The sequence below is a fragment of the Emys orbicularis genome, chromosome 15 (genome assembly GCF_028017835.1).
Source record: "Emys orbicularis isolate rEmyOrb1 chromosome 15, rEmyOrb1.hap1, whole genome shotgun sequence".
NCBI lineage: Eukaryota > Metazoa > Chordata > Testudines > Emydidae > Emys > Emys orbicularis.
This window is the reverse complement of record NC_088697.1, coordinates 33,398,426-33,413,497: the sequence shown is the minus strand read 5'-3', so window position 1 is coordinate 33,413,497 and position 15,072 is coordinate 33,398,426. Positions and strand designations below refer to the sequence as shown.

At 56.8% G+C, this 15,072-nt stretch overlaps 1 protein-coding gene across 1 annotated transcript in view; it reads left to right on the top strand.

Annotated features, from left to right (window-relative positions):
• Window positions 1–15,072, top strand: part of DSCAML1 (DS cell adhesion molecule like 1) — a 329,429-nt gene that overhangs the window by 160,881 nt on the left and 153,476 nt on the right. Inside the window, exons 4-5 of the mRNA XM_065416989.1 lie at window positions 6,433–6,579; window positions 14,076–14,354. Coding sequence (XP_065273061.1) covers window positions 6,433–6,579; window positions 14,076–14,354 — 426 coding nt within the window. The remainder of the gene's footprint in view (window positions 1–6,432; window positions 6,580–14,075; window positions 14,355–15,072) is intronic.

The following is a 15,072-nucleotide window of genomic DNA, read 5'->3' as shown; positions in this document are numbered from 1 at the left end:
CAATCTGATCCCAAGACAAGTCCTCACCCAGCACCCAATGCACAGCCAGACTGTAGTCATGCTCCCCCCACCCAGCACTGGCTGGCCACGACACCGTGAGAACATAAGAACGGCCGTACCGGGTCAGACCAAAGGTCCATCTAGCCCAGTATCCTGTCTGCCGACAGTGGCCAATGCCAGGTGCCCCAGAGGGAGTGGACCAACAGGCAATGATCAAGTGATCTCTCTCCTGCCATCCATCTCCATCCTCTGACAAACAGAGGCTAGGGCCACCATTCCTTACCCATCCTGGCTAATAGCCATTAATGGACTTAACCTCCATGAATTTATCCAGTTCTCTTTTAAACGCTGTTATAGTCCTAGCCTTCACAACCTCCTCAGGCAAAGAGTTCCTCAGGTTGACTGTGAGCAGCGTGAAGAAGAACTTCCTTGTATTTGTTTTAAACCTGCTGCCTATTAATTTCATTTGGTGGCCCCCTAGTAAGTCTAGTGGCCAAACCCATATAAACCAGGCAGGGAGCTGAAGGCAGTTATCAGATGGGTGTGAAATAACAAGAGTAGCCCTTCGCTGCAGCACCTGGCAAACATCAGCTACCTCCCTGCAGCATCCCTCAGAGGGTGAAGCCGGCTCCTTTGGACAGAGGAGAAACCTGAGGCACAGAGTAGGGAAGGGACTTGGTCAAGGCAAGTCTGAAGTGGCTGCTGCCTCCTTCCCCAGATTTGGCTCTTTAGACCTTGCTTGAGTTGCTGTGTCCCTGTTTTCTACTCTCGTGTCCTGTGGGGAGCGTGGTGCATTGGATCCACCTTCTGTGATGCAGGAACACAAGAGAGGGAGGATGGAGGAGTAAGAGATGCCAGAGTCCCCTTCTCCTCCATCCTCTCCAGCTCACTTCTCCTCCCCGCACCATCCCTTGGTAGTGGGATTTTTGGAAGGTTATTTGCAGAGGCTGCTAGTCGTGTCCAGCTCTGAGAGCTGTTAAAACAGTGCAGCTTCAGTCTGGCCACAGATGCACTTAATCCTCTGCTTCCCGTAAACCTTTCCCACCTCCTGGCAGGCAGAAAGATTTGACTTTATTCCACAACCATCAACGTTAATCTCGCTAGAGGAGCTGGCAATAAGCCCCTTTGGGGAGGTCTCAGTTGGAGTGGTTCACATCAGTTATCGCCCACGTCTTTCCCTCCAACCAGTGTAATTCTCTTAGACAAAATTATTTGTCCCTTTTTTAAAAATTGAAGAGATGCCATCAGGTTGTGTAGACCCTAAATTCAATGTCACGGTGTCTTTAAAACTGTATATTGCAATGAGCGAGGTGCTCATTACTTCCAGCGCAGAGGGCTTTTGTCTTCACTCAAGAGGTTCAACCTTTGAACAATATTAAAATGGACCAATCCACTGCACGCCCAGAAGGTTTTAACATCTAAACACTCTTGTTGCTGTGAAGATAAATGATGGAACGTCCAAGACCCCATGCTCCCCATTCCTGGGGAGTGCCCAGGGGAAGGATGGCTTGCAGGATACTGTGTACTTTCAGAGATGAAGCTCTCCCCTCCCTGATACCCCGGTCATGGAATCCCTACAAACTTTAGAACAGCTTGTACATAAATCAGTTCATACAGAACTCGACTTGTAGACGCAGGCAGAGCCACAGGCTCATGCTGTGTTGCCAGTTATTGTCACTTGATAGTGAGTCGCACAGTATTTGGTGGGTTTTTTTCTTAGAGCCCCAGCTTCTGGAGTCACGTGAATATGGGAGAATCTCAGGTTTCACTGAGGAAAATAAGTTTCCAGTCCTCATGGTTGCAAGGAAAAGCTTGAAAAGGTGACCCCTGACAGCTCAGAGGATAGAAGGGAAAGAAAAAGAACACGTTTGTTATTTTTTAAAATCTCATGGTTTGGGGGTCGTGACTCATGGTACTTCAGCCCTTGGGTTGGCAATGTGGCACATGCTAGTGACTAGCAGAGTTCCAGGTGTGGACAGGGTGTGCCCTGGTCCAGGCATTCCTGTTCCGCAGAGAGGGCCGGCTTATTTGGGAGTCCCAGGGGTGTGTCTCTCTCTCTCTCTCTCTCTCTCTCTCTCTCTCTCTCTCTCTCTCTCTCTCTCAGAATGTTTCTGTCCAAATCTGAGTGACTCCCACGCAGACTGAGAGGAGTGAAGGACTCGCTGTGCTCCTTGCAGTCGGGTCTATGGAGAATGCTGGCCATTTTGCCTTTCTTAAGCACATGAGAAGCTTCAACATGGCGCTAATGGTCCATGGGCCCTTTGTTCTGAATGGCCTGATTTTCGGGTGTTGAGCTCTTGTATTGAGCTCAGTGGCAGCTGCCTGGCACCAGGCCGCCAGGCGCGATGCCATAGTCACAGAGTGACTCCAGGCAGCAGGCTGGGATAAATAGGAGATCTGTTTGCCTGCTCTGCCTACCTCCACAGACCATTCCGCCAATGCTGATTCTGTTGGTGTCCGGGGAACGTGCCCCCTGACCAGGCGTTTGGAGTAGCTCAGGAAAACATTCCCACCAGCCCAGCGAGTTTGCTCCGGGTTTTACCTGGCACCCAGAGATTGGGGAGTTGAGTCAGGGCTGGTGAGTGCTCATGAAGCTCAGAGAGAGCCGGCAGTGCTTTTTGGATTTACCTTGCTGGGGTGCCTCTGGGCTTCCATTGAAGCTACTCCGCTCGCTTGGGACCAGGATCTAGTTGGCTGGAGATGTGCACATCCCAGCTCTCCTCGCTGGTTCCCTGGCTTGTTCCATGTATGGAGAGCACCAGCAGCCTGTTCAGCTAGCAGAGCTGCCGTCCCTTGTCCGAACCAAGCTTCCCCGTTGGAGTCCAATGGCTTGAGGTGGAGCCATATTTGTATTTTCTGGCCCAGCACATGGCTTATGTCCATTTGCCCTCACAGCACTCCCACCCGGCTTTGCTCCCTGTCCACCTCACCGCTAGCACTCTGCACTCCTGTGGCTGGCTTTCTGGCTTGCTCCCCCACCCTGGGGAGCCAGCCCCTTTGCATGGCGGGCAGGGAGGGTTCTTATCACCTCATGGAGGCCATTTTCAGGCCTGGTGGCAGGGAGGCCAAGTGGAAATAGGTGTCAGGGCTTTATTTGTATTCATTTTGTGGTGGGGGATAATTCCCCCCCCCCTTTGGTCTCCCTGGGTTTTTCTTCGCTCTCCATTGTGTGGGCTCAGCGGGTTCCTCATCCATTTCCCCCACAGCAGGCCATAATTTGATTCTCATCAAACATGCAGAACTGATGTTGCGGAAGGTCCCTCCAGAGGTTTGAACATCCTACTGCTGCTGTCTGCGCTCCCTCTCTCGCACTGCGCAGCGCTCCGGCTTTGGAAGCCTTTGTTTCCGGAGGAGTAACACGGCGTTCTGGAAATGTTACCGCAATTAAATATGCACAAAAAAATAGTGGGGGGAGGAATGAGGATAGTCAGGGTTGTGGAGCAGCAGTTGGCAAGATGCAGCGGCTGCTCGTTGCCATAGAAACTGCCTCCCCCCTTGCTTAAAATTCCAGTACAGCCAATATTCTGTGCTTACTGGTTTGCTGAGAGATGAAACATTAATGATCTATTTGCATTTTATTGCAATTGCACCTGTGGGGCTTTTCTTTCTTTTTTGGACCTTTGTATTAATCCCTTGATACTTCAGATTGGCAGCTCAGAGCTATGACTGTTCTGCAATTATGTGTGTGCTGCGGCATTGACTTTGCCATGTCATAACACAGAGACAAAACAACACATGCAGATTTTGGCTAATGAGTATCTAGCCCCTCCTTGTAAACACGGAGATAGAAATATCTCTTTTCTCTCCCTTCCCCTCCCCTTCCCTTCCAGGTTTTGCAAACCAGATTGTGCAAACAACTCATTGATTTATCATTTTGATTACTTGTCAGGTCTCCTTTTGGCTCCAGGGCCGGACATTGAGTTACTGGACCTTAAAGACATTTTTGCATGTGGCTTTCCAGTCTCTGTGTTTATTTAGGCATTCTGTTAAGTTAGATGAATGTTAATTGTTTATTGAAGTCACTATTTTTCTCTCTGTTAAGAATCCCTGACACAGAACTTGCTCTTACTGCAATTAGAGTAGGATAAATGAATATCTGGCTGATATAGAACTAGATAAATTCATGGAGGATAGGTCCATCAATGGCTATTAGCCAGGATGGGCAGGGATGGTGTCCCTAGCCTCTATTTGCCAGAAGCTGGGAATGAGTGACAGGGGATGGATCACTTGATGATTACCTGTTCTGTTCATTCCCTCTGGGGCACTGGGCACTGGCCACCGTTGGAAGACAGGCTACTGGGCTAGATGGACCTTTGGTCTGACCCAGTGTGGCCGTTCTTATGCTGAGATGGAAATGTGCCGGCTGGAGTTGGGGCTGACCATTGCTCTGCCTTGTGACGTGGTTTGCTGCTGATATGCTACGTGCCTCCTCTGCGGGCGGTCCTTGGACTTGCCTGTGAGAGCTGCTGGGTGGAGGGGGTGGGAGGTATCGGGAAGGATCAGGGAGTGGGTTGTGAGCCTTTGTGCCAGACCGGTTTCAGACTTCTGCCTCCCTCACTTCAGAAGATCTCTGCTTCCGTAGTGGGCATAAAAGATGCTCTTTCCTTTGCCTGAGTACAGAACTCCAGGCTACTTCCAAACGGTGGAAGCTGATTCTCAAGCCAGGCCCCATCCTAGGTGCTGGCGGTTCAATGGGTATCAGACCTGTTCCCAGGTCTGTGGCTAGGGGGGGGCTGTGCTGATGGACGAGCCATCTTTCAGATGAGAGAGAAAACGGGGGTTCCACCCATCTGTGGTCATTGGCACTGCTCATTTCCACGGCCAAAATCGGACTCAGGAAATGACGTTCTGCCGACATTCTCCAGGCTTGTTCAGTGGTGCTATGTGGCAGCACTGTGCTGCTAGCGAACAGCTGCCGTGTCTTGCTCCAGAGGTGGCTGCATTGCAGTGGTGGGCCCAATCTTTTTGTGCCCTTTGGGGGTGAAAGGCTCTATCTAACCGTTAGGAATTGTGAGCGCTGTTAGAGCAGGATGCAGTGTGCTTTCCAACGGGGAAAGCCAACTTTAGCCTCTTTCCAAAGCCATTTGCTTGCCCTCCTTTTCATGCTGCTGCTAAGGTCTTTCACAACACGAGCGTTTGCTCATTATAATTCACCATGAATATTAATACATACTAAAGTGGGGACCAGGTTAATAAGTGGGCTAATGCCTCCTTATTTGCCTGCTCACTAGCCTGAGGCATGGACAGAGAGGCCTTACTTTTGTGCTTCAGTGCCAGAATGTCTCCTTGTGGACTCTCTCACCATTCCAGCTGGCTTGGTTTATGTCGCTTGTTACCTGCTGTCCTCTGGAATCTTCCCCCTGGTGCTCAAGTATCAACTTAAGGTCTTATTTGTTTTCGCAAGCTTCTAAGTAAGTTCAGCTAATTATTGACTCGGCAGGATGGATTCCCTTTTAATTGCCACGTTGCAGCAGGGCATGCTGAGACTCCGCGGCGGGGTCTGAGCTTGGGGTTGCAAGCTTGCCTCTCACCTGGCCCTGCCTTCTTTAACTGCCTCTCACGCCCCTCCCAGGCCCAGGATCTCTGGTCCCTTTCTGCACGTTAATTGGGGCTGTGTAGGATACTGCAGAGATGTACTAGTTTGCCCGTAGTAAAATGGAGCATGATTAGACTCAGAAGTGAGGCCAGTGCCAGAGCTGAGAGTGCAGCCTTAAATTCTGTCTGTCCAGTGCTTTTCGGCCACCAGCCGGCACCACTGCTTACCCTTGTTGAGCTTTTCTATTGGGAGTCAGGTGAGGGGTATATTTTAAGTTAACCTGAAGATTGTGACCAACAAATAAGTTCTAAAATGGGCGTCTAACACCATTCCTATGGAATGTCACGGTCCAGGTATTGGGGCGCCCCGACCCCAGGTTTGCATTCTCGGGCAGACGCATTCACATGCAGAATGGTATCTGCACATCCGGCTTTCCGTTTGTATGCGCCTCTGATATGAACATACGCTGCAGCTCTCTCCTTTTCTAGCCTGATTTTAGATACCTGTTTAAAACTGCAGCCCCCGAGCTAAGGGAGGAGTCGGACCCTTGGTTTGTCTGGGCTGCCCAGATGCTGTATTGACCACAGCGGGCTCTCATCCTGTGCTAGCAGTTGTGCACCTCCTGAGGTGCAGCAGGGCAAGTGAAGGACGAATTTGTCCCCTGAATTCAGCTTTGACATTGTTCCTTTCCGTAACTCGATGCAACTTCCTTGGGAGTTCCCTTATTTTATGGTATCGTCACTGAAAGATTCACAGGTGCATGCTTCACTGCAGAGCAGGCATCCGCTCACCCCATCCCTGGGATGCTGCTTACTGCCTTGTGATGCAATATGTTTAGTTTGATCAAACACAGAGCAATAACCAGACTTTCCCCTCTCTTCTGCTTGTGTCTCCAGAAAATAGGGTTTTTATTACTTTTTATGGAGGTTTGTACATATCGGACGTGCAGAAGGAAGATGCCTTGTCCACCTACAGGTGTATCACCAAGCACAAGTACAGTGGAGAGACACGCCAGAGCAATGGGGCTAGGCTCTCCGTGTCAGGTAAGTCTCTGGATCTGAACCTGCAGCCAGCAAAACTCAGCCACGAATCTGTGTGCGCGAGTCTGTGTCTTTAATCTTCTTGTCTGGCCCCTGTCACCATGATATCAGAACACTCCCAAAGTGGTAAAGTGTCTGCATGGAAAAGGACAGCCCAGGAGGTTGTAATAGGACTGGGAAGCCCAGCACGAGAGCCTTGAAAGGGGCTAGGTTTTCAGACAGTGCTGAGCGCCCACCCTCTCTGGTGTCTTGAGTTGAGAATGGCCACGTTGGGTCAGACCAATGGTCCGTCTAGCCCAGCATCCTATCCTTCAACAGTGGCCAATCCCAGGGGCGTCAGAGGGAATGAACAGAACAGGGAATCATCAAGTGATCCATCCCCTGTCGCAGGAGCAGCGCCAGGGTGTTTGCCGCCCTAGGGGGCAGCGCTCCTCCTCTGAGCATTCGGCGGCGGGGGTCCTTCCGCTCCGCGTCTTCGGGGCACTTCGGCAGCGGGTCCCGGAGCGAGTGAAGGACCCGCCGCCGAATTTCCACCAAAGACCCAGAGCGGAAGGACCCCCTGCCGCTGAATTTCCGCTGAGGACGGCAAAATGCTGCCCCCCAAATCCTGCCGCCCTAGGCAACCGCCTAGGGTTGCCTAGTGGAAGTGTCGGCCCTGCCCTGTCGTCCTGTCCCAGCTTCTGGCAGTCAGATTCTAGAGACACCCAGAGCATGGAGTTAAATCCCTGACTATCTTGGCTAATAGCCATGATGAACCTATCCTCCATGAACTTATCTAATTCTTTTTTTAAAATCTAGTTATAATTTTGGTCTTCACAGCATCCCCTGGCAATGAGTTCCGCAGGTTGACTCTGCATTGTGATGAGTTGAGCACCCAGAGTCACTAGGCACTTTGGGAAATCTTGGCCTCAATTCTCTCTCTGTGTTTCCTCCAGTCAGCAGACAACGGCCTTTATATTACCTGGGTGGGGGTTGTTTGTTTGCTTTGTTTTCTGTGCGTGTGTGGAGATGGGGACAGCACAGAGAGAATGAGGATGAGTGAAAGCCTGGATGTGTGTGGGGGGGCAGCGGTGGAGATGGGAACATTTTATCCTCCTGTTCAGCCCCAGGAGCGTTCGCTCTTGGCCAGACGAAGCCAGCACAAGGGGCTTGGCTCCTGTCCTGTTTGAATGCTCCCTGTGTGACTCTGCAGACAGGATCCTGGAGCAGGGTGCTGCCGGGCCCGCTTGGCTCCTGCCCCTGCTGTGCTGACAATGTCATTCAAGACCGACCCTGGGGTTCAGAAACCACTGGTGTCATTTGTTTACGGGTTGTGCTCCCACCAACCTTACACAGCTTGGGTTCTAGTGTCTGCTATTCCTCTGCTTCCGCTCCCCCACCTGGCTTCCTTCCTCACAGCCTTTTATATACCCCGGGCTAATAGGGCAGGCAGCTGGCTCCCATTCACCAATTAGGTGCAGGTTTTCTCTAGCAGGCTCCAATTAACTTCCCTTAATGGGGGCTGGCGTGACAGAGGGCTGAGTCAGCAGCTCTTGCCCAGCCCCCTGTCCCAGAGCCTGACATGGGAACCACTGGGATCGGTATGGGGCAGAGCTAAAACCCAGGCGCTGGGCCCTGGCCAAGCTGGCAGGACCCGCGCTGGGCTCCTGTCTGCTGGCAGGACCCGCGCTGGGCTCCTGTCTGCTGGCAGGACCCGCGCTGGGCTCGTCTGCTGGCAGGAGCTCTTCTCCATGTCATAATTTATGGCTCTTGCCCTCAAAAGCTAGCCGATCCGTTATTTACAGTGACGTCCATTTTCTTAGCAGTATAATGGACTCAACTCCCTCAGTATATTAATTATGAACTGGGTATTACAGAGTTCTTGGGAGGCTCTGGTTAGTACAGCAAGTTACTGCACTGGCCAGTCACCTCCACGGGCTCCGTTCAAATGCCACCAAGGTCACAAGCACACGAGTGATGATTCCAGCCCACTCCTTCCTGAGCATTTTTCCACTTGGCAGAAACGACCATGGCAGTTTCTTCACAGGGCTGGAATTGCCGGGGGTGCGAGTGTTGGGGTCTGAAGAGTGTCGGCAGGGCTGGCTGCAGGGCCCGGGGGGGAATTGCAGGGGGTGCGAGTGTTGGGGTCTGAAGGGTGTCGGCAGGGCTGGGTGTGGGGCCCGGGGGGAATTGCAGGGGGTGCGAGGTTTGGGGACTGAAGGGGGTCGGCAGGGCTGGGTGTGGGGGTCCGGGGGGGGAATTGCAGGGGGTGCGAGTGTTGGGGTCGGCAGGGCTGGGTGTGGGGGTCCGGGGGGGAATTGCAGGGGGTGCGAGGGTTGGGGACTGAAGGGGGTCGGCAGGGCTGGGTGTGAGGGTCCGGGGGGGGGGAATTGCAGGGGGTGCGAGGGTTGGGGTCTGAAGGGGGTCGGCAGGGCTGGGTGCAGGGCCCGGGGGGGAATTGCAGGGGGTGCGAGTGTTGGGGTCGGCAGGGCTGGGTGTGGGGGTCCGGGGGGGGAATTGCAGGGGGTGCGAGGGTTGGGGTCGGCAGGGGGTCGGCAGGGCTGGGTGTGGGGCCCGGGGGGGGAATTGCAGGGGGTGCGAGGGTTGGGGTCTGAAGGGGGTCGGCAGGGCTGGGTGTGGGGGTCCGGGGGGGAATTGCAGGGGGTGCGAGTGTTGGGGTCGGCAGGGCTGGGTGTGGGGGTCCAGGGGGGAATTGCAGGGGGTGCGAGGGTTGGGGTCTGAAGGGGGTCGGCAGGGCTGGGTGTGGGGCCCGGGGGGGGAATTGCAGGGGGTGCGAGGGTTGGGGTCTGAAGGGGGTCGGCAGGGCTGGGTGTGGGGCCCGGGGGGGGAATTGCAGGGGGTGCGAGGGTTGGGGACTGAAGGGGGTCGGCAGGGCTGGGTGTGGGGCCCGGGGGGGGAATTGCAGGGGGTGCGAGGGTTGGGGTCTGAAGGGGGTCGGCAGGGCTGGGTGTGGGGCCCGGGGGGGGGGAATTGCAGGGGGTGCGAGGGTTGGGGACTGAAGGGGGTCGGCAGGGCTGGGTGTGGGGCGCCGGGGGGCAATTGCAGGGGGTGCGAGGGTTGGGGTCTGAAGGGGGTCGGCAGGGCTGGGTGTGGGGGTCCGGGGGGGAATTGCAGGGGGTGCGAGGGTTGGGGTCTGAAGGGGGTCGGCAGGGCTGGGTGTGGGGCCCGGCGGGGGGGAATTGCAGGGGGTGCGAGGGTTGGGGACTGAAGGGGGTCGGCAGGGCTGGGTGTGGGGCCCGGGGGGGGGATTGCAGGGAGTGCGAGGGTTGGGGACTGAAGGGGGTCGGCAGGGCTGGGTGTGGGGCGCTGGGGGGGAATTGCAGGGGGTGCGAGGGTTGGGGTCTGAAGGGGGTCGGCAGGGCTGGGTGTGGGGCCCGGGGGGGGAATTGCAGGGGGTGCGAGTGTTGGGGTCGGCAGGGCTGGGTGTGGGGGTCCGGGGGGGGAATTGCAGGGGGTGCGAGGGTTGGGGACTGAACGGGGTTGGCAGGGCTGGGTGTGGGGCGCCGGGGGGGAATTGCAGGGGGTGCGAGGGTTGGGGTCTGAAGGGGGTCGGCAGGGCTGGGTGTGGTGGTCCGGGGGGGAATTGCAGGGGGTGCGAGGGTTGGGGTCTGAAGGGGGTCGGCAGGGCTGGGTGTGGGGCCCGGGGGGGGAATTGCAGGGGGTGCGAGGGTTGGGGACTGAAGGGGGTTGGCAGGGCTGGGTGTGGGGCCCGGGGGGGAATTGCAGGGGGTGCGAGTGTTGGGGTCTGAAGGGGGTCGGCAGGGCTGGGTGTGGGGCCCGGGGGGGGGAATTGCAGGGGGTGCGAGGGTTGGGGTCTGAAGGGGGTCGGCAGGGCTGGGTGTGGAGCCCAGGGGGGGGAATTGCAGGGGGTGCGAGGGTTGGGGACTGAAGGGGGTCGGCAGGGCTGGGTGTGGGGCCCGGGGGGGGGGGGAATTGCAGGGGGTGCGAGGGTTGGGGTTTGAAGGGGGTCGGCAGGGCTGGGTGTGGGGCCCGGGGGGGGGAATTGCAGGGGGTGCGAGGGTTGGGGACTGAAGGGGGTCGGCAGGGCTGGGTGTGGGGCCCGGGGGGGGGGAATTGCAGGGGGTGCGAGGGTTGGGGTCTGAAGGGGGTCGGCAGGGCTGGGTGTGGGGCCCGGGGGGGGGAATTGCAGGGGGTGCGAGGGTTGGGGACTGAAGGGGGTCGGCAGGGCTGGGTGTGGGGCCCGGGGGGGGAATTGCAGGGGGTGCGAGTGTTGGGGTCTGAAGGGGGTCGGCAGGGCTGGGTGTGGGGGTCCGGGGGGGAATTGCAGGGGGTGCGAGGGTTGGGGACTGAAGGGGGTCGGCAGGGCTGGGTGTGGGGCCCGGGGGGGAATTGCAGGGGGTGCGAGTGTTGGGGTCTGAAGGGGGTCGGCAGGGCTGGGTGTGGGGCCCGGGCGGGGAATTGCAGGGGGTGCGAGGGTTGGGGTCTGAAGGGGGTCGGCAGGGCTGGGTGTGGGGCCCGGGGGGGGGGAATTGCAGGGGGTGCGAGTGTTGGGGTCTGAAGGGGGTCGGCAGGGCTGGGTGTGGGGCGCCGGGGGGGAATTGCAGGGGGTGCGAGGGTTGGGGTCTGAAGGGGGTCGGCAGGGCTGGGTGTGGGGGTCCGGGGGGGGAATTGCAGGGGGTGCGAGGGTTGGGGTCTGAAGGGGGTCGGCAGGGCTGGGTGTGGGGCCCGGGGGGGGAATTGCAGGGGGTGCGAGGGTTGGGGTCTGAAGGGGGTCGGCAGGGCTGGGTGTGGGGCCCGGGGGGGGGAATTGCAGGGGGTGCGAGGGTTGGGGTCTGAAGGGGGTCGGCAGGGCTGGGTGTGGGGGTCCGGGGGGGAATTGCAGGGGGTGCGAGGGTTGGGGTCTGAAGGGGGTCGGCAGGGCTGGGTGTGGGGCCCGGGGGGGGAATTGCAGGGGGTGCGAGGGTTGGGGACTGAAGGGGGTCGGCAGGGCTGGGTGTGGGGCGCCGGGGGGGAATTGCAGGGGGTGCGAGTGTTGGGGACTGAAGGGCGTCGGCAGGGCTGGGTCTGGGGATCCTGGGGGGGGGGGGGGAATTAAGTGCCGGGGGTGTTGCAGATGAGCAAGAGGGGAATGGGCTGAGCTGTGTGTATGTGTGGGGTGTGGGGGGCACGGCCGGGAAAGGAGGAGGCGCTAGAGGTCAGGACTGAAGTACCTGGGCACAGGTGCATGTGGGGATCCCAGGGCTTAAGAAGGTTTTGGGGGGTGACAGGTCAGGATTGGAGCCCGCGGCCTGAGATGTCAGGACAGCTGACCCTGGCCTCTGGCCCACTTTGGCAATTGTCCTCCCCCTTCCCTGCTGTCCACTGACTCCCCCCAAAGTGACACGGGACGGGGCGCTGGAGGCGATTGCGTGGAGGTTAATGAGATTGGGAGTCAGCTCTTTGAACAAGGCACAGACACCCCCTGCATTCCTGGTACATCCTCAGGACATACTGGAAGAGGTGCAGGGGCTTTGGCTCAGGTCTGGCTGGCCAGAGAGGGATCACTCTAGTTGCAGCTCTCTGTGCAGAACCAGAGGCAGCTGCCTTTCATCTAAGTTAGCTCATCTGCCGAGCGAATTGCCCACCTGTCTTCCAGCCTCGCCCCACTCCACCTCCCCCCCCCAACCTGGAAGTGAAGTACAGCTGCCAGTTGGGTAGCCTGGCAAGCCGTGCAGCATGACACTGGGCTGTGATGTGATGTGATGTGACAGGCCGGTATGTGAGCAGCCCGATGCGATGTGACGAAGATGCAAGTGATACTGCAGCAGACAGCGCAGTCTGTATTGACGGGTGTCGCGGGGAGCTCCAGGCGTCACTGCCTGCCCAAGTTACTCTAATCGGGAGGGACTTCACTCGGCTTGAATTCAAATCACCCCTTGCACCAATCAACTTCGAATCCCTAGTTCTCGACCATATGTTGGTTGGCCTTGTTTGTGTTGGTTTGGGCTCCTGTGTTAACTGGTTGATGGCCGTGCCCTGGCTGTACAGTGTGGGCTTGTGGTGAGCAGAGGGGCGGATGGAGAATGGAAGAAGGGCTCCTAGGTTCTGGCACAGACTCGCTGTGTGACCGTGGGCACGTCACTTTTATCTCCATGCCCGATCAGTAGCAGAGGGATAATATGTAGCTATCCCACAGCAGGGTTGCGAGGGTTAAATCATGTTTGCTGGGCACCGTGTACTTCCCCAATGCACCTCTCAGCTGAGGACCTGCGCATTGTCGTTAGTATCCAAGAGCTACTGCCTTGCCGCCCCATGGCTACTGAGCAAAGTAGCTGTCTGAAGGGCAGGGCCCTGTGGCCCCTGTTGGCAACATCTGCCCACGAGGAGGCAGGCCCAGGGGAAGGAGGTGGAGCTAGGTTAGCCGCCAGGACTGGCATGCTGTGCCACAGAGTTAGCAGCTGGGCAGACCAGAAGTACAGACCCCTTACTAGTATGTGCCCCCACCTGACGGGCATGGACAGGAACCGCCCCTTCCCTGGACTTTGCTCTGTCCTCTTCTGAGGACAAGACCCCCCCAGTCCCACTCACTAGGCTTCATATTGTCATCTCATATGGACAGGACCCCCCCACTCACCCCTCCCGGGCTTTGCGCTGTCCTCTCCCATGCTGGGGTGTGTTCTGTTTTGGGGCGGGGGCGCTCAATCTGGCTTGGCCCCGTGCTGGCCACGGCCGGTATTTCCATGTCATGGCGTTTTACTGCAGCGTGGGTGCAATGAAAGCCGTATCTTTCCCCTGGAATTGAATTTCATGCCTGAGACTCAGTGGTTAATTTTCTCTGCTCCTGGCCGCCCGATGGGCCCCTGTCCTTGTAAATTTTGAAACTTACCACAGAATTTGTGTCTTTTGCACCAGTTAGGTCACCTTGCGTAGTTCCTACTGTGCTGTATTTATCCCACCCTCTCATAGTGTGTGTGTCTCCCTACCTTCCTGGGAAGAGAAGTGGGGGGGAGTGGGGAGGTCAGCCCAGGTACTGCCCCTCCCTAGGCCAGTCGCCCTGCTCACTGAGTACACGCTAGGCTCCCACCTGCCTTCCTGCTCACACCTGTCCCTACCCCACTATGCATGCAAGCCGTGCTGCAATTGGCAGGGCCCCAACTGAGATCGTAGGCTAGGTGGGTTGCACTGGCCAGCCCGAAAGCAGCAGCATGTGTTCATTCTGGACCCAGGGCCGCAGCTGGCTGTCCCATTCCTGGCCATGCCATGGGCTGTCCTGCCATCTAGGATACCCAGGGGTCTTCAGAGGAGGAGAGCCTATGTCTGGAGAGTTTGTAGCTGAGTTCTGTGGTTGTGGCTGCCCCCAGGTCACTAAGCACAGGCTTTCCCCAGTATCTCTGTCCTGGTGATGGCTCAGACAAGACTCCTGGGTCCCCAGTGTTTATAACCAAACACTCTAGTTTGCCCATGTAATGCACCAGCCAGATGGTGCAGGCCGAAGGAAGGGTGTGTCGGCCTTTGCTCCATATCTGCTTCTGAGCAGTTTGTTTCCTCTCTGCTCTTAGACCCAGCAGAATCCATTCCTACCATCCTAGATGGCTTTCAGTCCAGGGAGGTAAAGGCAGGCCAGCTGGTGGAGCTTCCATGCATCGCCTCTGGGTACCCGAACCCAGCCATCCGGTGGATCAAGGACGGGCGCCCACTCCCTGCAGACAGCAGGTGGACCAAGCGCATCACAGGACTGACAATCAGTGACCTGCGCGTGGAGGACAGTGGGACGTACATCTGTGAGGTCACAAACACATTCGGGTCGGCAGAGGTCACCGGTACCCTCACAGTCATAGGTGAGAGCCGATCAAACAATGGAGAATGTAAAGTTATGGGCCTCTCCATCGTACATCTGGGGACTGGGGGTTGGGGGCAGTGGGCACATCTGGGGAATAGGAGGTGGGCCCATCTCTAGAAAGTATCCATCCATCTCTTCAGAGACAGTAATCCTGGGTTTTGTTCATCTCATTTTATTAATATTGGAGCTGGGCATGGGCCAAGACGGTGGATCCCACCCCCTCCCACTTCCAGACTTTGTGTCAAGTGGGATTCCAGTCTGGATCTGATGTCCACGGTTCAGGCCCATCTCTGCTCAGATCAGAAAGGGGCTACCTGGACTCCCCAAAGCCTGAACAATCAGCCAAAGTGGGCGTTGGGGGGAGGGATAGCTCAGTGGTTTGAGCATTGGCCTGCTAAACCCAGGGTTGTGAGTTCAATCCTTGAGGGGGCCACTTAGGGATCTGGGGCAAAATCAGTACTTGGTCCTGCTAGTGAAGGCAGGGGGCTGGACTCGATGACCTTTCAAGGTCCCTTCCAGTTCTAGGAGATAAGATATCTCCTCTAGAAAAAAAAAAATCATGACTGCTGCCAGATAGCCCAGTGCTGCAACGGAGTTTTGATTTCTCTTCTCTCTTGCATGTCGGGTTTGGGGCTGCCCAGGTGCCTTGGCCTGCGTGGGTTTTATATGCCTTGGGTTATGTTCTATGTGTTAGTGTTAGAATCATAGAATCATAG